Source organism: Labrus bergylta, chromosome 7 (assembly GCF_963930695.1).
Source record: "Labrus bergylta chromosome 7, fLabBer1.1, whole genome shotgun sequence".
NCBI lineage: Eukaryota > Metazoa > Chordata > Actinopteri > Labriformes > Labridae > Labrus > Labrus bergylta.
The window spans coordinates 1803097-1830215 of NC_089201.1; the positions used below are offsets into that span (position 1 = coordinate 1803097).

Here is a 27119-nt window from a genome sequence, read left to right on the forward strand (position 1 = left end):
TGATCCTGGTCAGGGGCTTACAGAGAAGAGTAACAGATGCTGGAACATTACCAAGTCTGTCTGAAGTTGTAACATATATTAAAGGAAGAATGTGTGACATTTTACACATAAATAAAGCAGAAATGAACATTCATGACTGTCTACAACGAGTGTGAGTCCCGCCAGCTGTATTGTTGTCGGGCTGTGTTTACATCATGTTTACATGGACGGTACGACCTTGTGTATAAAGCTGTTTCAGTTGAGGACTAGAGAAAAGAAGAAGAACATACTCACTGATTATTTGTCACGTAAGCATTTTTAGATCACCATCATTCTGTGTCAATTTATGTGCAATATGAAGCTATGAGCTAACCAAAGTGTGCTAACATTAGCATGCTAACACAACAATGCAGGACACAGGCAACTGCAGCTCCAGCAAAGGACACAGGACTGCTGTGTGGCTAAATAGCAGTTTGTTTTGGTTTCATGCTGGTGCTCAACGGCGACATTCTTCCTTTAAGTAAAAAAAGAGTAATTTAAAAAAGGTATAACTGAATTAGAAAAATCTGCACTTTTTTTCTTCCCTAAAAACACTTTGTCAAATCAATTTCACTAATAATATAAAGAATGCTTTAAATATTAAGCCTCATATCCTCTCTAAGTCAGAAAAATAAATCTGTCTGTTATCATTAAACAAATGTATAAATAAATGACAACAAAGTGGACTTCTTTTTTTTTTTTTTACAAAATAAAACAAAAGTTTACTTCATCCTTATGGTGTTCATGCATCACGTTCATTCACCAGTGGAAATGTGAACATCAGAGACAAGACTTTCCTTATCATTTTTATTTAAATGTTTCAAACAAATAGTAAGTCAAGGTATATATTCTGTTTGAGCTGATAACTATATTTATATGTGGCTAAAAAGCTTTTTTTTTCATTACTGCAGAGTCTTCTTTAGAAACTCGACCAGGAGGTGATGAGGGAAACCAAAATCTGTCTGAATCACCACAAAGCCCTTCAGCAAAGAGAGCAAAATTAGTGACAGGTAAACCACAAACTGGGAAAAGTTCAAAAAAAGAAGTCACACTTACATCCCGAGGAAGCACCTCTGGGTTAAAGATGTCAAATAGGTTAGTTCCCTGTTTGTCCAACAGCCTGGTAAGTTCAACCTCAAGAACTGAAACACAACACAAAGTATCACTGAAGACCTCACATGTGGATTTGGCTTCATCTCTTTTGCAGAACAAATATAACTCAAATAATTGAAAGTAAATGTCCCCATTCAGTTTGAAATCAACTGCAAGAATCATCAGTTTGAAATAAATCCAGGATTTCGTGCTTACTTAAAAATTGTTGAAATACTTATTTGAAATAAATATGACCATCCTGCTGAAGCTGCAAATCATCTTGATATATTTCCCGTTTGTTTAAGTTCATCAATATATAAGCAAAAGAATTGATGATAAATAAAATCATATATTGACTACACTTTCATTTTTACACATTTGGGAATTTTTTTTATGATGAAGGTGTTATTGTTGTCTCACCTGATAGAACCTTGGGAATTCCTATCTTCTCCACTGCTTCTCTTACAAATTCCAGATGTGCCTCAGTCAGCAGCTGGATAGAGAGTAGGAGGTGATTTAACAAGTCATATCAAACATAGAAAATATAATCAACAGTTTCAACATCAACATGAACATTAATGATTTAAACTGCAGGAAACTAAGAGTTGAACATTTGTTTAATCTTTTCCCCACATATTCTGAGTCTCTGTGGTTGATATGAAGTTACAATTCAGTTGAATTTAAACTTCTTCACTTTTATACAAAAGTTTGACATATTACTATTCTGTGCCTTTGTAAACAGTCCTGTAGTGCAGCTTTTTCTAGAGATAAATGATAAATCCTAAATGGACTTGAATACTCAAAGGGCTTTTACACCACAGGTCACACCTACACATTCACACACTGATGGTAGAGGCTGATATGGAAAGTGACCATCAGTATTAGCTATCCCATTTATACACATTCATACATCACCAACGAAGCAGCAGGAGCAACTTGGGCTTAAGTGTCTTGCCCAAGGACACATCGGACATGTGGCTGCAGGAGCTGAGGATTGAACCTCCAACCTTCCAGTTGAGAGACAGCCGACTCTAACACTGAGCCACAGCCGCCCCCAATAACTGGATATAATGTTTTATTTCCCTCATCAGCTTACAACACTTTACCTGCTCATTTTGTAACAGAAGCTCAGCGCGGACTATAACGACCCTGAAAGAAAGAACATGGACGGAAAACCAGACTCAGTAAAAATGTTGAAACACAAAACTACACACTCAGAGATGATAGAACTGAGCACAGTGACAAAAACAAACATTATAGAGGTGGGCTAAGGCGGATTTCTGAAACTTTCCACAGCTGAAAATCCACCAATTAGACACCCACTTTACATAAAGATGGGCCATGTGTGTTTCCTCTCCTTTTACCTTCTCCTCGTCTGCTTCTGTCCTTTTACAGTGTGTACATCTAATTACAACACCATGACGAGCCAACGACTTCATAAAGAGGTTTGGGCTGCTGAACCCACAGAACACACATTTTGTGTCTTTTAGGTATGTGTACTGATTTAAATGACAAAAATAAAAGAATGATTCTCATGTTGGAGTCTGAAGTCCAACCGCGGTTTACTGAACGCTTTATGTGTTTGTAATTAAAAATCATCACATCAGGTCTTACTCTGACGCGTTTCCCTTCAGGAAGAGTCTCTTGTCAGCATAGGAAGCGGTGACATCCATGACCACATTCTAGTTAAGAAAAAACAAACATCACTCAAACACAGGGTGCATTCTGGCTTTAGTGTTCTGAACTACAGAGAAGCTGAATTGCTGTAAAGGTTGAACATCTTTTTAAAGCTGTCAACACTTTCCATGTCCTGTCATTCAATAAGTGCCAAGTACCGTTTGAAAGAAGAGTGTTGGTGTGCCTTGCATCCCACAGCTGAGCTGCCCAGAGGCCTCTGCCCAGATAGTCGTCCCCGAGGTGGAGGTATTTAGAAAGGGAACAGATGAACTCCAGACTCGTAGCTCAGGAGAACCTGACTCCAACAGACACTGAACACACACACACACACACACACACACACACACACACACACACACACACACACACACCCACACACACAATACAATATGTAATATGTCAAATAATATGTCTCATCTGACAAAGGTACAAGTTTTTGAGAGTGTGCAGACTTGTAAGAATGTGTAACGATGTTTCACAGTTACCGTTCTGATAAATTCAGGAACAGCACTGGAGAGGTTTGTCTTGAAAAGTTCCTGAAATAAAGTCAGACACAACGAGAAACTAAAGTGCAAAAATTGGCAATTTGTTAATTATCAATATGTAGAGGTTCAAAGTTTGTTTTTTTATGATTGCAGTATTTATTCTATAGAGCAAATCAATAAGAATATGAGTCAGGACACCACACAGGACTTCTTCAAAGGTGATGTACTTACAGTGAGCTCTGCTCCAGAGATGTTGAGTGTGAAACGACCATCTTGGTGGGCAGCACTAAGCAGTGGGTTACAGACCTGGTCTGAGATAAAATACAAGTGAAAGGTGTATCACACAAGTTTATAGTAAAAAAAACAAAAAACCCACTTCTAAGTCAAAAAGAAGGCGTGAGAACTGTTACATCTACATAACAGCAGACAGTCACTGTCGTAAAGGCCTACTTACATGTTATCAAGGAAATCTAGTTTCTATGTAAGTTTATGTATGATAATGAATTAGAATAAAATGAAACACCTTTATCTTGTCATTGCAGCAGATATGATGTTACTGACTGTGCATCCTGCCATCAATGCAGCAACAAAAACAGAGAAATAAAGTCAAATGTGCTGAAAAGGCAGTTAGGATGTTATTGGGAGCATTTAAGAGCTGCTTTGGCTGTGGGGATAAAAGTGTTCCTCAAACTTGAGGTGCAGTCAGGACAGGCCATGTTTCTTAGAAAACATGAACACTGCATTGGGATGCGCCGCCATCTTGCCATTTTGATCCAGTTTGCTTAATTGATTGCTACCACTGTCATGTCTCTGGCCTTCTCAACAGCTCTTCTTGCTTTTATCAAATCAGCAGTGTTTATACCTCAGCTCTCCATCCACTCATCCCCCTGCTCTGGTAAGCCATCTTCCACTTCACTCTTCAAATCTCTGGAATCATCAACTCCATCTTCATCTCCCTTTTTTCTGCATTAGACCTCATTAAAAGTCAAGATCTCTGTTTCTGTGTTCTGGGTTTGGTTACTTACTCACTGGTCGTAACAACATTTAAGAGACAAACAGCTTACAAATCTTCTCATGAAAAGGGGATTCAAAGTCTAGTCTCCCTCATGCCAGTCAAAGTGCCAGCTAAATTAATTTCCACTTTGGAACACAAAGAGCTCTCTAACCTTTAACATGACTACACATATACTTTATTAAACCTAAATAATAAGAGATCATTTAAGGCATAACCGGCTTAGAGAATTTCAATGACTTAGTCTTTTATTGTTATTTTGTTATTAACTCCTAAAAACATCAACAGCATATGGACAAGTCATACTGCAGGACTCATCCTAAAATATAGTTTTCTATTCTAATGAACTGCAACTTCCAACAGTTCAAAAGTAAATGCAATGTCAACTGCTCACCTGACAGCCAAAAGTAAAGCATCCTGTTTTCAGTCAGCTGATTGGGGTGGAAAAGTGAGTCGTTGATGACAGCTGAGATGTTGTTGTAGTTGGTCAGTGCCTGATGAAATTGTAAAACAACAAAACAAAATGTGAAGCGGTGAACAGAAAATCATCGTCACACACGCACCCAAGTTCTTATACGAAACATATTTTATCCACACAGTTCTGATAATAAAGCTGCTATCCTTGTGGGATACAGAAGGGACTGGTCAAAACTCAAAAGGCTCTACTAAAAGCCAGAACATTAAACTGTTGCATTAGCAAGCCCAGGCTCATCTTAAGAGCTGTGTCTTATCAATCTTTGAAAATGTCTTTCTCACAGTACAAGATAATTTAATCTAATCATCGTTTGCAGGTCACATACCCGTATTATGTAAAATACACTTGACCATGTTTTACACTAATGTGTGACCCTAGTCTGTCTACAAACCCCTCAATGATCAGATAAGCCCATCCTCCGTCTATCGCCTGCTCCACTTTTCAGAAAATGTGTGCTCAAACAGGCCGTTTGGAGATTTTACCTTCATGACATCACAAAGGGCAGTAACCCCTCCAATAGGTGGTAGTGACACTCCCACAGCTAGGTGTTTGTTCTGCCCTCTGAGACTGCCTTCTCATTGTAATGGTGCAATAAAAGACACGGAAACAGCCTGTTCTGAGCTGGGCTGATGTTGTAGAAGGTTTATGTGTTTGGGCCTCTGAGACTTAAACCTGTTGAAAAGGAGTATGACCTTTAAAGATGACAAGGTTGTGACTGTTAATAAAGGTAGTATTGACCTTGTGGTAAGATTCAATGTAGTTTGCAGTGATGACAGGAGCAGCAGTTACACCAATATCCATACTGATGGCTCCATCACTGAGAAACTGCCCTGTGAACACACACACACACACACACACACACACACACACACACACACACACACACACACACACACACACACACACACACACACACACACACACACACACACAAACGCACGCACACACACATCATAGGATCATCATAGGATGATGTTTGCAACATGTAACATCTACACGCCAACATAACAGATTAGTGTTTCATCAGACAACAAAATAAATGTACTGTAGGAGGTAGAGCCTTCAGTTATCAGGCCTGCTCGTGGTACAGTCTCTAAATGTACTGTAGGAGGTAGAGCCTTCAGTTATCAGGCCTGCTCGTGGTACAGTCTCTAAATGTACTATTGGAGGTAGAGCTGCTCTTTTGTAAAGCATCTGGAGATAACACTTCTTATGAATTGGAGTTAAACAATTAAAGATTGACTGAAATGTGTTTTCAAAAGTTATAAAGACCAGAAAACACAATGTTTTTGTTTTCTTTGTCACGGACACACACACACATACACACACACCTGCTGTGTCTTGAATGAAGTCAGCCAGTATATTTGCCACCTTGTTGATCTCGATACAGATCTGCATTTGAGAAAAGAAGATCTACAGCTTTACCTTAACTCTGTCTTTAAAACAACACAAACTCGCTATCAGGGTAACAAGTAAATCAAGTTTCCTCTCACTTCTAGGGAAGAGATGAGTGAAAGGTTGAATCCTCACCTGTCCTTTGATGACCATCTTGACAGTAAAGGTGATGAAGTCAGTGAAGAGCTTCTTCAGCCAGTTCGGTCTAACAAACAAAACATGAAGAGGGTCAAGACACTGTCACTTTATGATGCATTTTTTTGTTCTGCTGATGATACTCCATCAGGGTTCACTTTTGAAACGTACTCTTTGTCCCCCTGCAGGTGCAGCAGGAGCTTGTGAAAGTTCAAATAACAGTCTGATGTGTCCGCTGCTACCTTCCCTTCTCCACAGTCTGACAGATGGGACAGAGATAACAGAGAGGACACATAAAGACATATGTTCAGATAACAGACTGTAGGAAGGTTCCAGCATATTAAAGCAGCAGCTGCAATGTATGTGCGACCTAAAGTATTGATTACATGGCAACAAATCAGAAATGACCCTCAGTCAGTGAGGCAGCAGAGGAAGAGAAATAAACTAAACTACTTAAAGTCAGCATGGTTAAGGATTAGGTTCAAGCTAAATGATATTTAATATCAGTTAGTATCAAAACTAAATTATTTTGTAAACTATTATGTATAGAGGTACTCACAAAGTTTTGGGTTGATTCCAAGATCGAGCTGAGAATCAATTTCAAAGTCAACTGAATGTCCAACGTTGACACTACAGGAGAAAAAAAGAAAGATGTTTGGACAGAAAGCAAATGACAAAAGTGCTGCTGGGACCTTCTCTTGGCAGAATGGTCATGCCACCATATCTGAAAATGCAACTTAGAAACCAGCTAAATCAACAATAAACTATCTTTGAGGGGTCAGAATTCTGCTTCTCTGTTTGAATGGCAAGTCATCTTTAAAGAGTGCAATGTCGGAGTGACATTGAGCTTTTGATCCCTTTATACTCAAACTCCCATGAGCTGAAACGCTTAAATGTTTTTGGTTTTTTTAAACGTTCCTTGGTTAATGCTGAGAGAGTCCCTGATCCTTCAATGCTGGCTCTCTCCACTGAAGGTTGTTATTCCTCTAGTAGACTCAGTTCACCTCTAAATTCTTCTGATCATGAACTTGTCCAATCAAATTTCAAATCTCCTGTCAACGATTTAAAGTTCATCTTTTTGATCCCTTTTGTACTCAAACTCCCATGAGCTGAAATGCTTAAAAAAAATTAAAATAAAAAAATAAAAACGTTTCTTGGTTAATGCTGAGAGAGTCCCTCTCTGCTGGCTCTCTCCACTGAATACATCTTGCATGCTGGTTTTATTACATATTTCTCACATTATGTTGCATAGCATGCATGGTAACTCATGTTTTCCCATAGTCATCATCTGTTCTCATCACCTGGTCAAAAAAATCTAATATCTCTGCTCCTCTCCCTTATTGTAAGCCTATCATATTCCTGCTTCCTCCAGTTCATTCATGCCATTGTTACAGTACATGTGACCCTCCACCTGCCCATCACTGTCCAGTGGACTTCATTACTTCACCATCTCCTCTGCCTTAGCCAACACCTCCAACACCAGTGTCTGGACTCTATGGGGGATAGATTTTCAATTTTCAACCATCCTAACGCCCTGTAGAGTTCCAGCACCAACGAGTGTCTGACCATCTGTCATCATCACACCATCTCTGGAAAATCATCTTGACAACCTCAATGGGAACAAGGTTCAGAACGATTCACTAGTTGCCTTCAAATGTAGTGTTTGCATGTGTTTTCATGTGTTTTCTGTTTGTTCTTATGAGTTGATTCTGTGAGATGTTTTTTATCAAACACTGTCAGACTCACAGCCAGCTGCCGTATCCATACTGGATGGTTCCTCTGAAGACTGCAGACACATTCTTAATTTCCATGCTGATACCTTCACCTGGATGCAGCTCAAACTCACTCTGACCAATCGACAGGTTGTGAATCTCCAAACTGGTGGACAGAGAAACACAACATTTTTATTGTCATTCTGTGTGTGTGTGTGTGTGTGTGTGTGTGTGTGTGTGTGTGTGTGTGTGTGTGTGTGTGTGTGTGTGTGTGTGTGTGTGTGTGTGTGTGTGTTTTACTTACTTTTCAAGGCCATATTTGACCCTTCCTATAAACAGCAGGGATTTCTCTCTCTTCAAACTTGGGTATCTTGCATTCTGAAACGCTGCCTCGATCACTTTAGTGGTTTTATCGTTCACTACCAGAAACACACAGAAAGTCTTCAGGTCAAAGACACTTGGATGAAAATAAATTTCAGCCAAGTAAGAAAACAAAAAAAAGTACATCCAAGCTGCTGAGTATTTATTAGAAGAAAAAAAACAATGCTCAAAATGGAATTATATTGCCTTTAGCATATCCAAGGATCGTTTCCATTTGGTGGTGCGGCCCTGCTTGTGACCCGGACTCGTGCTGAAGCAGCTGAATGCTTGTGAGTGACACATTTCCCCAAGGGGACAAAAAAATGTATCTTATTGTATAATAAAAACCCAAACCAGAAGCAGTAGCGTATGCTGCAAAAAAGTGACACCAACTAGAAGTCTGTATTTCACTGTGAGTCCTTTTAAAACAGATCTTTAAACCATTTTATATTCTGATGCCTTTCCATCACTTACATTTCTATTTATCTACAAGTGAACTGATTTTTAGATACTTTTTACATTTTATATTAAGGTACATTTTCTTTTAATACAATCAATTTATTTATTTTAATCTTTTATTTATTTATTTATTTTTTCAATGCTCAAGCACATATACGTACAGACAGCAACCTCAAACAGACCCCAGCTACAACAACAAGCAGAAACATGTACAGGACAGTACATGTTGACATTATACAACAACATGAACACATAGGGGAATACACAGTGACCTACATACTGGTCATTTTATAATTACGATTCTGAGTCTTAAACATATCGTGTCATCTGCATTTATTAAATCAATTTTCAAAACATTCTCATATGTTCGCAGAATAAGCCTGAGCCAGTAGGGCACGAGTTCCACACCTTTAAATCAATTTAATATAGGGCTGCTTACTATTGGTCGGCTTGAATTTCCAATATACAATGCTAAAAACAAATTTCTAAATGTAATCCCCAATTCATTCAAGAATTGTGTTCTATGTCGCGGAAAGTATCAACTACTCGTTCCATACAAAGACGATCAAAAAATTGAAGTAACCATGTACGTATTTTCGTATGTATGTTTGAGTCTTCCAGTTTAACAAAATCAATCTTTTAGTTGTCAAAAAGGCTCGTCTTGAATGTTCCTATCTTTTCAATTCTGTTCCTATTGGGCCTGTGTTTGAGTGTTCAGGTGGATTGCATCAACATTTCTTTGTCTTATATTTTAATATTGTATTTTAACCCTTGAGGAACTTTTAGTTTGTGTTCATTTTGGCGCCCCCTGCAGACATAGCTGTGTGTTTTATCGCTTTGCCCATCTTGCCCTGAACCTGCGTAGTTACTGTATCTTCCTGCTTTTGTCTTACTGTCAAATGTGGAATTTTTGGATTTAAAAAAAAAAAAAAAAGGCAGCGTCCTCAGCGTGCTGTGAATCACCTTGTCTGACATCTACCCCCTAGCAGTGGTTACAGGATTTAAAAAATACCTTTAATACCTAGAAGAATTGATCTAGTCCCTGATGTTATTGTTTGCTTTTGTAGGTAATACAGAGACATCAGTATTCATTTCAGTCTATTTCATAACCAGTCAAAAACTCCTCATAGGAGCTTTAATGTCTCTGTTCTGCTTATGGATGTTCTTAATGCTGTTTTAGATTGTGTGCAGCTCTCTGAATTGCCTTATATAGAAATGTTTCCCTATAAACAAACTTGCTTTGATCTGCCTCAGACTGATTTACACTGTTTGACACTGACAGGAGAAAAGTTAGGAACAGGGTCTGCTGACAAATATTGCACCTCTGCCTAAAGTTTACACAGAAGAGACCTGACACAGGAGTAAGACATGTTTGCATCCTGAACCAGGGGCTGTGGTGAAAGTTCTCAGAAAATCAGATTATTGGTCAAATTAAATAAATGGGTCAGGGAGGCAAGTGGTCAAAATAAAAACCAAAACAGGGTCAAAGTTCCACTCACACACAACAGCTGCAGGATGGGTGAGCCGACATACTGCACCGGTGAATCTGTAGGCTGAAGCAGCGTCCTGCAGGCAGGCTCGAGACGCTCCAAACACTGAGACGAACAGCAGCAGGAGCAGCAGTGGGGAGAAAACTTCACACGGCATTGTGCAGGTAGATGAGCTCACCTCTCTCTGAAAATCAGTTGTGGTCTTAAACACTTGGCACTGTTTGCACTTTGCTGTATACTCGTAGGAGGGAGCTTCCGTCACTACACCGTAGGTTGTTATTCCTCTAGTAGACTCAGCTCACCTCTAAATTCTTCTGATCATGAACTTGTCCAATCTCATTTCAAATCTCCTGTCAACCCTTTAAAGTTCATCTTTTTGATCCCTTTTGTACTCAAACTCCCATCAGCTGAAACGCTTAAAAAACATTTAAAAAAACGTTCCGAGAGTCCCGATCCTTCAATGCTGGCTCTCTCCACTGCCATGGAGAACTGTGTGCTACAATGATCCAGTACATACTCTGCCATTTATCCAATCAGACATGGACAACTTGGATGATTCACACTTGATCGATGAACAAACACTGACTCAGGCTTGTCTTTTACTCAAAGTCCCCTTAAAGTAAACTGGTCAAAGTACAAACTTTCTTACACATAATCTCAAAAAGATACACTTTTTTTGAAGCTATTCCTGAGTAAAAACATGTTTTAATGTTTGATCAACTCATGGTTTGCACATGAAAACAATTGTGAGAACATACTAACAGATACTTGACGTTGGATAACAGTTATTATAAACCAGTATACATACCAAACAAAGATGTCTTTTAAAGTTAATAAAATGATCAGGAGCACCACATCTTTAAAGTATAAACTGCATGCTTCAATCCAGATCAGTTTGCTCCATAACCCTCCTGAACGTACTCTACTTCCACTGCTGTGATCAGGTGTGGAGACCAACTTTCTCTGAACAAAGACTCTTTTTAACCTCAGCAAAACTAGACACCAAAGCTGACTGAAATGTGAACCGTTCATTCCCTAGTGGTGATTCCCTCAGAATGTAATGTGTGTGTGTTTGTCCCCCGCCAAACCTTGCTGTTGAATATGTTTGGTTTGGGTGGACTTCAGAAGGACAGAGTAAAGGTTGGATACTGATCTAGCTGAATGACCAAACAAGAGTCTCTGTGGTGCGTGGGCGCCATCTAGTGGTGGAATTATAACGTGGTTATACAACCTGCTGGTAGGTTACTGCAGATCAGCAAGTGCATGAATATGTAGATACAGACTGTAACACCCAACACCAGCAAACACATTTCTAAATATCTGTTCAAACAAAATATACAGGAAATTGTGAACGTGGTAACCCAACATTTATTCCTAAGTAGATCGGTGAGTCTAGGGCATGTATCAAATTAACAGTTCATGGTAAAAATATCTATCCAAACAAAACACAGTAACAGTACTTGGAGTAGTACTGTTAGACAGTTGGGAACTTTAGCCACTGCCATCAGTGTGTGAATGTTTCCAAGTCTCTTTACCATTTACCAATAAGTTGTAAGATAGGGACTGGGGGTTGGGGGTTTGGCTGGTAGTTTGACAACAGGGACTAACCTAAACTTACCCAGGAGATATACTCTTCCTCTTACCGGGGTTCTCACTCCTCCCATTTTAACATAATGCACTTGTGAACATTTCTAGAGTATTTCAGGAGGACTTCCCTTGAAATCCTCCTAGCTGTTCTGGTTGCTCACAGGTTCAAGTCCAGTTGTGTCTCCTACTTTCTTAAAACCTTAAAATCCCTCCTGCAATCACAGGAGTACCTTTTTGTGTAATTGTTTCCTGGGTGTGTGTGTGTGTGTGTGTGTGTGTGTGTGTGTGTGTGTGTGTGTGTGTGTGTGTGTGTGTGTGTGTGTGTGTGTGTGTGTGTGTGTGTGTGTGTGTGCATTTGTGTGTGTGTGCTTTTTCATTGTTTCTGTGATAGCAGCATGTTTGTCTTGAATGTACAAGTTTTGATTTCTGCTATGTGATTCTGTTTGCAGGACATGCCCACTGTTGTATAAGTTCAGGGCTTTGTAAGAATTGAATGTGTCTTGATCACTGTACTCATGTCCTCACGAGAAGAATGTGAGGAAGACAAAAAACCACATGACAAAATGGTCTCAAAGAGAATGAAGCTCACAAAGAAGGCAGGAACAGGAGCGATACCACAAAAGATTGACGAGGCCAAAGGTGTTTGGAATGAAGTGACAGTCACTACTTTCATTACTTCAGCTCTCACGGCCGACCTTTTGGAGCATCTGCACTATCTTGACTAAACCCACAACACAGTGGTTCCTTTCTTTTGACCACCTTCTCTGCTTGTCATCCAGAGTACACAGAACACCTTTAAAAGATTGCGTACAGTAAGTGCTGGTTCAATTTAACTTCCCACTGTGTTTTCTACTCCTTAAATACAATATGCTGTTTGTAAGTCCTGCATGGTCACGCTCTGCCCAGACAATGACCATGGCAGATGTCCTCGGTGCCTTGGAAATGAAAAAAGTTTGAGTTTTCTTGCAGCAGTATTATTGAGGCTGGCTTTCTTCAGGATTGCCTGCATGCAGTATCTCACCAGGTTCTAAGCTCTACAGGCACACACAAGACAAAGCCTCTAGCAATAAGAAGAGAGGGATTAATGCTGAACATTTGGCTCTTACACTAGATTCTCTTGAAGAATGAGATGTATTTGAAACTCAATTTCCCACCTTGTTCTAGCTCTATCCACCACTCTTAAATATCTGGACTTCATGCCTCGATCAAGCCATGGGGGCAAAAATCATCATTCAGTGTGCTCCGGAGGCTCAGAGGCAATAGGAATCATCTCACCTGGATGATCTCAAGGTAACTTATCTGTCCGGTGTGAAGGGCAGTGTGACCAAACTTTTCACACAGAAGCTACCTCAGGATCTGTGAGAGTCACAATGTAGGGAAAATCGACTTGTTTAAGAAACACTGATACACTGTCCTGTCTCCTTATTGGGGCAAGATGCACTGGCACACTCTTTGCCAGAACACCTCCTGTATGCCTTCCCTCTTTGGGGCGGCTGTGGCTCAGTTGGTAGAGTCGGTTGTCTCTTAACCGGAAGGTCAGGGGTTTGATCAACAGCTCCTACAGCTACAGGTCAGATGTGTCCTTGGGCAAGACACTTAACACAAAGTTGCTCCTGCTGCCTCGTCGGTGGCGCATGAATGTGTACAAATGTGATTAGTTACTTCTGATGGTCTCACTACATAGAAACCTCTGCCATCAGTGTGTGAATGTGTAGGTGTGACCTGCGATGTAAAAACCTGTGGTATAAAAGACTAGAAGAGCGCTAGACAAGTTCAAGTCCATTCACCTCTGCTTCCACTCATGCTGGCACTCAATCCAGTGGACAGATGCAACCACACAGGGTCACTGACAGCCCTGAACTTCTCCCGGGGTTTGACCCTACTCCTGCCTTGCCCTCTTCCAAACTATACAGGATCTTGTGTCACAGCAGGTGGGCTCATTTGGAATCCCAAATTTGTAGTGCAGCCGATCACCTTCAGCTGTCGACATGTGTGACCTCAACTAGCTCTCTGGTAGAACCTTAATATTTACAAAAAAGATCATTTCTAGGAACTGTTTTAGGCCCTGATAACCAGTGATAACAAGGAGCCTCATACAGGGTTTTTAAGGGCTTGAAAATGTTGAGAATTTGAAAGAACAAAATGTTAACCAGTCTTTTAATTTCCCCGAAATGACAACCTATTCCTTTAAAGGTATCAGTACTATGTTTTTAAAACAGTTTAATGTTACTCTAAAGCTTTTACCAAAGACATTTTCTTTTTTTGTTATGATACATAACATTTGAATCGACTTTGTTATTTAATATACTTTTCACTTGCAGCATATCCAGATAAGAAGAAATGCTATATTTAGTCCCAATAAGATAAGTATTCATTTTCAGTAAGAGCCTCATACACTTGCATACAGTAAGCATTTATCTGGAGCAGTTTCCACTTGAATTTGTATTGGTGCTGGTTTAAATTTAGAGTGTAGTCAAGGTCATGTTATTATCATGCTACATGACTCTATGTGAACCCCTTGTTGATTGACTCTCAGCCAGTTCAAGCATTTAAAACCGGGATGAACAAACTTGTGGCACTTTGTATTGACATCCGTTTAGAAAAAAAGAAAAAAAAAAGGTAAAAACCAGAACAAAAAACACAACAAACACTAAGGAACTGTAAAAGTAAAGAACATTTATTGCATGTCTCCTTCAACACACTTTATTATACAACATCCCACAATAAGCTAATCTCCCTTAGTGAGATGAGCCTATCGTTACAGTTTTTAATATACAAGGTGACCATTGTCAGACTTCTGTTCCTCGAGGGGAGCCAGTGAGCCAAGTCAGAACAGGACTGATGCAGAACACGAGGACAGGGACTTCTCCCCTCTCTAGTAAATCAATAAAACATGATGTGATTGGAACAAGTCCATTGACCCAAGCAGCAGCAGAACGTCCTTATGTTTAGGAAATCGAGTCGACAACAATGAAGCAAAAAGTGACGGTTATAATGCATCATGTTTAAATGCTTTAAATGATAGCTACAGCTGCGATGATGTGAGGTAGCTTCATTACGCAGAATTCATTTGGAATGTTAAATTAATGAAGTGAAGCCCTGTTACAAAATATTATCAAAATGTGATCCCTTGGTGCAAAGAGAAGACTACAAGCCAGCGGATATGTGAACTTGTGCTGATTCTTTTTGTCCTTTCAAAGATGCTATCTGACATTAGAAATAAACCAAACAGATTTAATTCTTAAGTGTTAAATTGACTTTTAAACCTAAAGACTCGTCTACCAAACAAACCCCCTAAAACCCCACTCACAGCTCTGAGCCCTCATGCCATTATTTTGTTTACATTAGGAACCAATCATGAGGGAGAATCATAAACCCCTAACCTTATTTATATACAAGCTAAAGTGCTTTGTGATGCAAACAACAAGTTGGCACTGTGTTAGTATTTTGTAACAACACCACATGATGCTCGATTAGAACTGGCAAAGAACTGAATGTAACTTTCAATTTAGCCATTTAAGTATTTTGTAAGTTTGACTTTTCCAGATTTATTTGGAAACTGAAGTTGTAGTCACAGTCAACCTCTGCTCACATTGACATAATTAACTCAATGTAGAGACTGTGTCGGAGATAATAATAGATGTACAAGAAATGTGAGCAACTTAATTTCAAACTTCACTTGAATGACTGAAATAGAAAAAAAAAAACTTGAATATAGTTTTGACTAAAGTGATTTTGGTAATGTGATGGTAATTTTGTGAAGTCTTCAAATAACCTAGCTGATATTTAAAAAGGAGGGTAAAGGACAATAAACCCAAAACATTAGATCAAAACAGTCGCTGTCAAAATCAATCTGTTTGGGCCTTCTAGGCTTCCTTAGACTGAAGCAAAGTCTGTAAAAACAAATATGAATAAAATGAAGAGGCATTTGTAATGAAAAAGAGAAAAAGATCTCTACCTGGTAATTCTTTTGATTCAGATAGTCGAAAGATGATACAGAACTGGATCAGGTCTGTGTGAAGATTTACACTTCAACTGAACATGATGAATATAATCCTTACAAGTGTGAGAGAACTGAGCTGGATCAGATTCTCTTCAAATACTTTGATGGGCTGATTCACAGGAAGAAAGATCCAGGCACAGCCGTTACAGTGGCAGCATGGAGGGTACATGTTTAGTCCTCTGCTGCCATCTATTGTTATTTTATGATCAAGGAAAACCATTCAGTAGCTTTACTTAAGACGTATGATCACAGAGCAGGGATCCAAAAGAACAGTTCCTTATTGTAAAAAGTGCTGTTTGATATTTTGAGGGGTTTTTTTTTCACTTTGTTTCCAGTCCATATTTTTTCAAATGTAATGGTGTGTTGTGGCCCAGCTTTATTGTGCTGGTGCTTTCACTGTGTTTGATCACAATCAATACCACACGGTCCAGAAGTCTGTTCAAACTTGAAGTTCTTTGTTGAGGAGTATCAATCCGATGTTCTTCTTATTCTTTATTCTTGAGTTTATGGCCTCTGACATCCTGCATCAATCAGCTTTTCAAGCATCTAATCCAGAGAGATTTCTTCCCCTGAATTACTTCTTTTTTTGTAAAGTCTGCTTCGATGCTCAGTTGGCCATGCGCTGGGGAACCTCAGGTAGGAGAGAGGAGAAGAACGTTTTGAAGAAAACCCAGGTGGTCCACATGATTGACACCCTGTGAGGAGGCACTAAAACTGCTGTCATCGGTTCTTGTCCGTCTGCTGCAGGAGCTGGTTCCTCATGTTGTCTGTCAGCAAGCTCGTCATCCTGTTCAGAGAGGAAGTCAAAAAAGAAGAAGAATCGTTATCAAACAGATCATTTATGGCCAGGGGTTTGGAGCATTTCATAAAGTAAAAGTGTCAAGTAATAGTTCTGCTTCATAAAAAGGGCCATCCATGTCTGCATGCAGGCTTACCCAAACCCAGACTGTAAATTCAACAAAGAAAAAGCCCTAAAGCCTAACATACAAAGACAGATACTCCAAAACTTCAATCAAATCCATGCTAAAATATGAGGGATTTCTTTCTTACTGGGTTTAGGTTCTGGTTCCTGTTCTCATTCTGCTGATTGTGCTGGACCTCAGGGGGCTGTGGGGGGTTTGGTTGTTGGACCTGTCCTTGCCTTCTGAAGGGAAACCAGCCAGCGGTGTGTCTTGGAAAGAAGAAAAGAGACAGAACCATTTATAAAAAAAACAGTATTCACATAAATTCATTGACTAGCAGATCACGTGTAAAAAAATGGAATGATCACGTAAAAGTCATAACAACATTTTCTTATTTACATATGGAGCAGACAAGGAGAAATTACATTTTGTTGAGTTTAAGGTGTGTTCACGGATGGATTTAAGTCCAATATTCTGTCCCTTTGGTTTGTTTTCCGTATGGAGTGCATCATATGTTAAAATGATTCTAATATGTTGCCCACCCTGTTAACATACATGTGAAGAGTAAAATATTAGGAACACTTTTGACAATAAGACCACCTGTCCAATCAGTGCACAGTAGAGGTGAGGTAAAAAATTGATACAGCATAGTATCAAGATATTTTGTGTGGTGATATTATATTGTCTCATGGAGGCCAAGTATCGATATTTTTGATATGATATTTTAGATATGCTTTTTTAACTGCTGAAGGGGCTGCACAGTTCATTTTGAACAAGTTGTATTGTTAAGAATTCATGTTAAAGTTCAGTTAGACTGAAATACAAATAAAAAGACTGAAGTGTATGAGGGTGAGAGTGTGACATGTTAAGTAAATGAACAACGTGGCCTTAGCCGATGATAAGAGTGTTGATGTGGAACCATGTGGAGGCCGCCAGATAGAGCTTGAACAAATAACACCCCCCACATGTGAAACTCGACTGTGACTTCTCAAGAAAGGCTTGTGTTATAGTTTTATGTTTACTCACATAGCATGAAGAAACAAAGATAAGCCAGAGTTATCACAATACACAAACAACGAGTAAAATAGTTGAAAAAATATGAGAGATTATATAACTTTGTTTGCTTTATGAGGTAATTAAAGAGACAGTGACTTTAAAAAAAAAGTGTTTACATCAGTCATTTGAATCAAAACGAGTGTAAGGAAGTGAGTAACCACAGCCTGCTTCAGTGGAAAGTCCTTTTAAAAATGTTTTTAGTACCACTGTTCCATCTCTGTTTCTCAGCTTTTCTACACAGATGTTATAAGTGATCCCCTTCCATACTGAGACCCTCTAGACCTGAATGAGATCACACAGTTTTTATTTGCTTATTAACAGCTGAGATAGTATGGTGTGGTACAAACAGAAAGAGATTTCAAAATGGCACCTTTTTAAAAAGATAAACAATACTTATTTATCTAATATAAGCTGTTCCCTCTGCAGTAATAATTATTCACTGGAGAATCACTTCAGACAAGTCTGCCCTTTGTTTGCCAAACTTTCAAAGTATGAGGAACCATTGCCTACTTAGTTTCATTATCTTTAGTCTTTTTAGCCACAAACCCTAAAAGAGTGTCTGTTTGTTGTTGTTTCTACGCATCATAGATTCTACATAAAAAGGGGGAAATAGGAGCATTTTCCATGTGGATTATTCCTTACACACAACTTGCCCTACTCCTGACAGGAAACACTCCAACTCTCTTGTTAGAATTAAAAATATGACTGGGCTAACTTATATTTGAAACCCATCAAACTGGAAGGATTAGTCTGACAAGAGCTACGAAATCAAACCAGAAAATGTAACAAAAATCTAACTAAATATATAATAAAATATATGTAATAATCATATATCAATCAAAACTATCATAAAATAAGATAATCCTTTATTCATCCCACAACGGGGGAATTTACAATGATCATGAGAGGCGCAGGTAGCCTAGTGGCACGCCTCATGTATGGATAATAATCCCACCTGTGGCTCCTTTCCCGCATGTCTTTGCCCACTCTCTCTCTCTCCCTGAATTCCAAATCTATCCACTGTCTTACTCTACAATAAAGGCACATCTTAACTACCATGAAATGATCTGTAGCATATTTATATGTTTTAAAGATTTGTTTTGGGGGTTTTATGGATTCATTCAGAGATATGGATAGCACCAGAAACCAGGGAGAGAGAGTGGGGAGCGACATGTGGGAAAGGATCCACAGGTCGGATTGGAAGCCGGGCAACCTGCTCTCGAGCACCATAGCCTCCGTACACGGGGCACGTGCACTAACCGCTAGGCTACTGACACCCCAGGATATTATTTTTCAAATGACTTTTTGGTTAACTGACTAATAGTATCCATCATGATCCCTTTAATTTCATCTGAAATTCAAAAAGTCCAATGTTTAGTTTACTCTACCAGTTGGCTAAAGCATGTCGCTGTCAGCAAGTTATATTGTTTTGGTCTTTTCTTATTTCTCATCCACACCAGCTGATCAAATGTATAAAAATCCCGTCTGATATCTTTACCAGTGAGCCACAGTCATTGGGTTTAATTCCTTAAGGTACACGCAGTACACTGGCTCAGCTGTTTTCACTTGTTTGTTATTATAGCTTTGGTATAACAGGTTTTCAAGGGTACTGATCCTGAAGGCTGGGCTGCAGGCAAACACTGTCATCAGCTGCTTTGTTTATCCAGTGACACAGGAATGGATGATGCACGTACACTAGGCTCTTGTTCTTGGCATTTTCTAAATCATAATCATTCTGTTTTCCACTTTCCATTGATTCAGCTGACTCTGTTTCTGCTTTTAAAGGCTTTCTATGTGATTTTTCACACTTAAATAGAAATCAAGTCTATCCTCTGAAAATAACTCTGTGAGTCATGACTGTCTACAATGGGTGTAACACCCGAGTCCCACTGTCTGTGATGTTTTCAGAGTCCTATCTTCAGTTTGTTTACATCGCCCGGACAGCCGGCTGACTCCTCCCCTCGAGTATAAAAGTTGTTTAATTGAGGGACTAGAGAAAAGAAGAATAACATACTGTACTCACTGCTTAACTGTGTTTCTAGATCACGCTCATTTCAGGTAAATTTACATGCAGTGTGAAGATACCAGCATGATAAAGATCGCTAGCATTAGCATGCTAACACAACAATGCAGCGCGAGTTGTTATGGAGCTCAGCGTAAGTTCAGACAGGAAGACTGGTTATATTCTTCCACTCATTCATTCATCCTTTCACTTCAACCTAAACCACTCCCCCTACTACTTCCTCTGTCTCCCTTCTCTGGTGATCAGCTGATAATGGGCGTTTATTCTTTAAGTAATTAACCAACCAGATTCGGGCACAACCTCTCTCAACCAATCATCCTGCTGCGGCAAAATGCTAAAACAGTTCTCTCTCTTCCACAGTCATTCTGTCATTTCAGGGGAACCGCTGCAACCCACCACAGCCCCAGTCACCTCCATTCCAGCTCAGCAGAGTCCAGATTCAGGCTCATCATAGCCTCCATTCCTCTTCACCACCACCAGTGTCAAGACCCCATAGGGGGGTCTCCTATCCTGCTGTCAGCTTCATTACCTTCCGAGTGGGAAGTGGTCACGATGGGGTCTAATCCCCCAAAGACTTTGCACATTCAAAATTAAATTGTTGCACATTTATTGTAAATAAATAATTGTTCATTCTCAATTAAGTCTCTCCTGATTGAATTGGTTTCATGCTGGTGCTGAAGGGTGACATCTGCTGGATCAAAAAATCGCATGTAAAGCCTTTAAAGTCAACCTTAAAAACATTTTTTTCAGACTTGTCTTTTAGCTGACATCATTTAATCAGAGCTCCGTCATACAGATTTGAACTCTCCTGTTTTATTGTATTTACTTTCATTTGTTTTAACTGTATGTCTGAATCTTTGCTTCATGTATCTGTAAGTGTGATCCTCTTTTTTAAATGACTTCTATAAAATGACTTCTGTCTTGAAAAGTGCTCTGCAAAGAGAGTATTATTATTATTATATTATCAGTAAGGTACACATATGACATGTTAATCTTGAAATTATATTCAGAAAAACATCTTAAGTCAATTTGAAAACATAAAGGTTCATAGTGCTCAGATTTTGACTTACAGGTACATGAGGAAGAGGGTGCTCATCACCAGCAGAAAGCGACTCAGGTTGGAGTTGAAGTACACGATCATGAGCAGAACACCTAATCTCGCAGCGGTGTACAACCAGTCCAGCCAATCACGCTCCATATCCTCCTCGTCCTCCATGACAGGCCCCCCCTGGGCATTCATCCGCATGTTCTGGTTGGCCTCACCAGGGTTGATGAAAGCAGCATCTTGCGCTGGGTTCTGATTGGCTTGCAGGTTGTCGATTGGGTTTTGATTGGCTAAGGGGGCTGCTACTGGCACATGTTGGGCGTGAACAGGAGGGTACTGGCCGATTGTTGGAGCTGGTGCAGAAGGGACGGTCCCTGCAGCGGCCAACGCTGCCTGACTGTTACACATGAGACAAACATGACAACTATTAGACACCAGCTGTGTGAAGCTGTCAGCCCTCCATGAGGTTCTAACGGCTTAAGAAAAGCAGAATAAATATATTTGATAAAATAATATAACTCACTATTGCATGTAATACTGTCTAGCATAGACATGCTGCAGCCACAGAAGTTGTTGAGGGCTGTACAGGGAGTAGGTGGGAAAGGCTGGTTGGGTGATCTGAGTTGATCTGGCCCTGCAGGGAAAGATGAAAGACTGTTAGCATCTGTTAAAAATGGAAGGGTAAGTGTATGTGATGTTTTGACATCACTTATCTTCATATGCGCAAATCATGTAAGTGTTTCAATAGGTATGACACGCCCTCTTTCACTTCCCTTAGGAGCAAGTAATGCAGCAACTTACAGATCAAGGGTTTGAATAAAGTAGCCTTAATAACAGATCATAACATATGAATATGCGTCTTTAAGTTCTATGTAATATAGGCCGCTTCAAAGTTTGATGTCATTGATCTTATAGACAGTTTTATCAAGAAAAAATATTTCGTGTTATGTTATATTTTGTGGGAACCAAACACCGAAATGAGCAAATAAATCAAATATGAAATGCAAGAAATTAAGACAACTTTTGAGTTTTCATACTGATGTCATTAAGTGTCAGTAAAAAGTTTCCTTTCAATGTCCACACAATCAGGCAGAGATGCACTGATACACTTTCATTTCAGCTCAGATCCAAGTCTGATCATTTTTTAATCATAATTATTAGCTCTCTTCTTGTTGGTATTATGTGTAAGGCTACACAAAACTGTAATAAACTCTGCAATGCATTGGTTACTGAAGAAACAAAAATAAACACAAATGCATACACATTTAAAAAAAATTCAAAGAAACAAAAGAATCAGAATTTGTTCTGGCTGCACAAACAAACACCAGCAACAAGTGTAAAGGTTTGAGAATGAAATATTTTAAACTGAAGTGTGAGAATTGTAATTTTATCATATAGAAGGAGCTGAACATCTTGATGTAGACAATTTGAGTCTCTAGACGTGCTCTGTTTACACTCATCTGGACTTCATATGGACTTTCTACTTGAGAGCTGGCAGGGCAAAGGTAGTTTAATGTCCAGTAAACCTGATATGGACATTTGCTTCTCACAAACAGATCCTGTAGGTGAAGTCTCCCTATAAAATGAGGGTTGCAGTGAATGCACCAGAGGGGCTTTAAAGGGTCAAGTGTCCCTTCAAATGGTCACATTCGCCTGATAAAAGTTTTTTTTTTAAATTGTGAAAATCAGAGGTCTGCAAATGTTAATAAACAAGAGCACAGCAATCTATTCTGGCTTACATTGCAGCAGCAGGCCATGTAGGCGTTTCTGGTGGAGACACTGGGGCATGTGTGTGGGCTGGAGCAGCAGGTGAAGATGGACTTGTCTGCCTCCTCTGTCTCAGTTCTGGTGTGCTGGGAGTCTGGTCTGTGGAGGACAGGCTGCTGGGACTGGGTGAAGCAGAGGCTGCCGCGGGCCTTGGGCTGGAGGGTTGTGGCAGTTGTGTCGCTTTGGTCTGCATAATAAAAAGTTTGAATTTTTTTTTTAATTCTTAGCAATGTCTGAACTACAGCACAACCACTGTAGTCGTTATGAACAATCAGTAGATATGGGTCTTATTGTCTTACATGAACAACCACCTTTGCAGTATCTGACTTCAGTGAGTTATCTTTAGCTATACTTTAGATCTCAGAACTGAAGCTGAGCTCTGAAGCGTGACAGCGACAGTGAAACCGTTTCACTCTGTGCTGTTATGAAAATGAGGAAGGAGGTGAAGAGATGCACCTGTCAGTCTCTGAACCTGCTGCGACTGATGTGTCACAGGAGACTGGAGCGCCATTAAAACTCCTAAAGATGATGATGCATGTTGTTAGATACACCAAACTGTAAGCATCTATGAAAAATTATCAGAAATATATATAAAATGATGGACTCCTATGGCTTTGATAACTGCTGGAAATATTTGAGGTAATGTAAGTGCAAATATATATAACACAGGTTTATACATTTTAATCAACTTAGATATTGGAATGTTAACATTGTAATCAAATTCAGCATATTGTACATTTAAGTTTTGGGCATTTGATTATCAATTTTAGAATTAGTTCAAGAGAAAAAAAAATGTCAGATCACTTTAAAATGGTCTAAAAATGAATATCCAATTATTCTTACTATTTTATATATTTTACATCATAGTTGACTGTGGACAAAAAATGTCCTCTTATAATGTCACATCTCTTCAGAGTGAGAGCAGCCTTTTAGAATAACCTCAGAGCTACATAACCTACAAGAACTTCTCAGTTCAAAATCAGATTTAAACATCAAAACAACCTTAGTTTAGGTCAGTGCCTTTGGTCTGTTGGTAAGTGACATCATTTCCTGACCAAGGGGCATGTTGGTTTGATTCCTGCTTAAGTGTCATGCTAAAGGGCACACCACTAAATGTCTGCCTATCACCACCACCACCACCTGACACACAGCCACCAGCATCAGACTGTGTTGTCCCCACAACCACCGCCGTCCTCATTCAAGCGCGGCCTGCTCTGACCTCCACCTCAGAGACAAGGCAGTATGAACAACAGGAACGAGAGGAATACAAAGGAGAAATCCTTCCTGCATATTATCCCATATGCTCTTTTGTAAAGCGTCTTGAGATAATACTTGATATGAATTCATCATCATCAACCTTTATTTAAGTTCTCAGAGAGATCATTGAGGGTGACCCTCATTTACAACGATGCTGAGAAAACATACATAAATGATAAACAACGAGAAATGAGATAAAGCTACTACAGAAAATAAAATCAATAAGAACAATAAAACACTAAAATCATTTAAAATCTTGAATTTACTACAGTCATTAAAATCAAATAAAACAGTTACAGTCAGCTATTGGGCGGTTAAAAATAATATTTCTAAAGTGTCCATAAGGGATAAAAGTGCTCAAATTCAGGTCCTGTAAAATGTTTCAGGAGTTTGCATCTCTCTCTGACATGAGATTTCCTCTTGAAAAATAACAATGCTGCATGTAAAAACATAAGCTCTGAGGAAAGTAAGTCCACATCATCACTTCTTACCTTTGGTCTTGCTCCTAGTGGTCTTTGTTGTAGATTCTGGATAGGACACACCAGATGGATTGTGGGACTCGTATCAGTCTAAGAAAGTGAAGATAAATACTTGATTACAAAAGAGTACAAACACAGATACACTCACAGAGTACAGCTGAAATATTAAACCTAGTAAATGTCATTGCATGAGCATGAAAGAGTCTAAAAATGTGGAAGAAGATAGGCCTGCCCTCTCGCTCAAATTCCACAAAAACTTTAACAAGGAGTCTAAAAATGTCAAAACCAGCAAAACCAGGACTTCTTGTAGTTATTTCACGTCACATGACCACCAGCCTGACATTGACAACAGAGCAGGGCGGTGAGGAGAAGAGAGATCATGTTCCTGACATTTTCATGACTAATACCATGTCAGGCCGACATTCAAATGCTTGCACACTACACAAATGAGCTTGTTGTTATTTCCCACAACCCTGAACAAAATCAAATTGAACCGCTTGGTTCTGGATTCTTCGTGGTCTCATCTATACAGTCTCAAGATGGAAGAGAAATTTAAAAAAAAAAGAATCTTTATTGGTTTACACTATGAGCCATAGCCTTCTAAAAAGAACAAAATGTATTTAGGTTATAAAGTTGACTTCCTTTTTCAGGTTGTTTATCGGTGCGTTGTTTTTTCTAAAGCAAGATGAGCCTTGGGCATATTCACACAAAAAGAAACTGAAACAAGACACATGAAATATAATATACTGTTTGTTAGAAAGCATTATTTCATATTCAAAGGCCATAGAAATCCTTTTACACATCAGACAATGGTTGTTAGTTGAAAAGTAGGGTAGATAAAACCTCTCCTGCTAGTTTGTCATCCGCAGCATACAGGTCTGTAATTAACTTGTTAACTCCATTCAAGTGTTTGTGGCTGTCAGACTTTAATATCATGACATATTACTTTAGACAGAATGTTTTAGTACTGTTTGTTAGCAACACATACCTGTCTGAAGAGATCTTTGATGTGTAGATAGTCGGGCAGCAGTTTACCACCATAGATCAGTCTCTGGTCAGTCACAGCCTGCAGGAACGAGTATGTTTCAATTTGTATGTTAACATATCTCTAGTGAACGACAAGTAAATCTGCAATGATGCTTCACTTCTGGTTAGGTTTTCACAAATGACATTTAACAAAAACAGCCGAGAGGAGAGCAGAAGTGGAAATTAAGACACAATCTGAGATTGAAAGGAAAAAAAAGGCTATTTATTAAGTTTGCATAAAATGGCTGGCTTTCAGAAGTTGACACAACAGAGATTTTAAAGAAGTGATAGTAGTGTCACACAATATATTTACATTGTGTATTAGGATAGACCAATACCCAACAATCTTAGATCCTGACATTTCTTCTCAAACTTTGTTTATGCTGCATGTTTTTGTGTTTTCTATTGGTGCATGTCAAAGCATTAAAAAAAACATATTAATCAAATATATTGGATGGGTGAACTAAACACTTTGAAGGCCATTTTTCAAGTTGTATGAGTGTATAATTGTAAATGTGTTTCTGCTGTAGCTGTTTGTAATCCCGGTTTTGAATACTTTTGTACAAGTGTTTTCTTTCAGTGTCTAAGTTATGTAATATTGCATTCTGATATGTACTGCACTTCAGGTGTACACGTGGAAAAACCTGACTGAGCCTTGTCAGAAGCACATAGCTAATTTGTCCAAGAGAAGATAGACTGGATAAGTAATTATTAACTTTACTTTGGCTTGTCACTTGCTCCAGGATACTGTGAAGTCTGCTGTCTGGTGTTACCTCAACATCAGTTGTGCAAATGCATAAAAGGACCCAACTAAATCTCAATGAAGCATAGATCGTCCTCTGCTCATCTTTTCTCTGTCATCTCTACAGCAAACAGATCCAAAGGAAACTGAAGTCTTCCAGGATGGATCAAACTTGGCAGACACATGTTATTAAAATTCTTTAGGAACTTAAAGGAGTGTTCCCTCAACTGTGAGGGATTATCAAAGCTTCACAAATGTATGACTTGTTGAACATTGTCAACACTTTATAAACCTAGTATTCTAATCTGAAGCCAGATAAATGATATGCAGCATACACACAGCTTTAGAAATAACTCTACTGAGTCATGACTGAAGTTTTCTTATAAATGACAGTAATAGCTGGTGGGACAGTTTTATCTATTTAACATCCCTACACGTGACGATACCCCTCTGTATGTTGTGTTTATGTAAGGAATTGTACATTCAGTACAAGGAAAATACATTCAATGACAACCAGTTGGGGCCCACTAAACTCCTAGTTTGCCATTACTTTACTTTAAACCCATAGGTCCATATCTACATAAAAAGCTAAATAAATATCAACATATTATAAAACATCAACAAAAGGGATAAAAATATCGTTTTCTGAACCAATTATTCGACACGTAGTTTTATACATACAATTTCTCAATACAGCCTGTAATGTGGAGATATTACTAACAAACGTTTGACTTTCACTCGTCCATGTTGGTCATTTCAGAAATATTATTAATGCATCACTATATGCCACCTGTAACTTAATAATATCTAATAATATCTGTATGCGTGCAGGTTTGGAGTGGGCACCATCAAAACAAAACTGCGGTGAAGCCAGCCGCTCCTCGAGTTTACATGGTGAAGTGAGCCGCCCCTACATTTGAAG

The 27119-nt window shown here is 39.1% G+C and overlaps 3 protein-coding genes across 3 annotated transcripts in view; 1 reads left to right on the forward strand and 2 right to left on the reverse strand.

Annotated features, from left to right (window-relative positions):
• Positions 1-811: 811 nt before the first annotated feature.
• LOC109977272 (cholesteryl ester transfer protein-like) lies at positions 812-10467 on the reverse strand. The gene is made up of 17 exons (XM_065956495.1): positions 10320-10467; positions 8306-8420; positions 8036-8167; positions 6849-6919; positions 6461-6548; positions 6290-6359; positions 6091-6151; positions 5498-5589; positions 4679-4778; positions 3504-3583; positions 3273-3323; positions 2946-3098; positions 2725-2792; positions 2217-2259; positions 1531-1603; positions 1075-1160; positions 812-998 (listed from the first exon to the last, which is right to left on the reverse strand). The coding sequence occupies exons 1-17, from the start codon at positions 10465-10467 to the stop codon at positions 921-923; spliced, it is 1509 nt and encodes a 502-aa protein (XP_065812567.1). The 3' UTR covers positions 812-920.
• A 40-nt stretch (positions 10468-10507) lies between these two features.
• cetp (cholesteryl ester transfer protein, plasma) overlaps positions 10508-27119 on the forward strand; it is a 51689-nt gene continuing 35077 nt past the window's right edge. Inside the window, exon 1 of the mRNA XM_029281681.2 lies at positions 10508-10560. The gene's annotated coding sequence lies outside the window, so the exon portion shown is untranslated. The remainder of the gene's footprint in view (positions 10561-27119) is intronic.
• On the reverse strand, positions 14554-25938 carry LOC110000799 (homocysteine-responsive endoplasmic reticulum-resident ubiquitin-like domain member 1 protein). The gene is made up of 8 exons (XM_065956586.1): positions 25927-25938; positions 25418-25537; positions 24442-24519; positions 22666-22880; positions 21450-21560; positions 20952-21323; positions 16951-17071; positions 14554-16687 (listed from the first exon to the last, which is right to left on the reverse strand). Exons 1-8 carry the CDS (start codon positions 25936-25938, stop codon positions 16508-16510), a joined length of 1209 nt encoding a protein of 402 aa, XP_065812658.1. The 3' UTR covers positions 14554-16507.

Bases quoted from the DNA above. Each gene is read 5' to 3' on its own strand.
- LOC110000799 (XM_065956586.1), bottom strand. The intron at 17,072-20,951 runs GTAAGTCAAAAT...CTTCTTTCCAAG, and splicing joins ACCCTCTTCCTCATGTACCT to ACACACCGCTGGCTGGTTTC. The intron at 16,688-16,950 runs GTAAGAAAGAAA...CTCTCTGAACAG, and splicing joins GGAACCAGAACCTAAACCCA to GATGACGAGCTTGCTGACAG.
- LOC109977272 (XM_065956495.1), bottom strand. From the start codon at position 10,467: ATGCCGTGTGAAGTTTTCTCCCCACTGCTGCTCCTGCTGCTGTTCGTC. The intron at 5,590-6,090 runs GTGTGTGTGTAT...GTGTGTTCACAG, and splicing joins CTTCATTCAAGACACAGCAG to GGCAGTTTCTCAGTGATGGA. The intron at 1,161-1,530 runs GTGAGACAACAA...GTTGTGTTTCAG, and splicing joins AATTCCCAAGGTTCTATCAG to TTCTTGAGGTTGAACTTACC.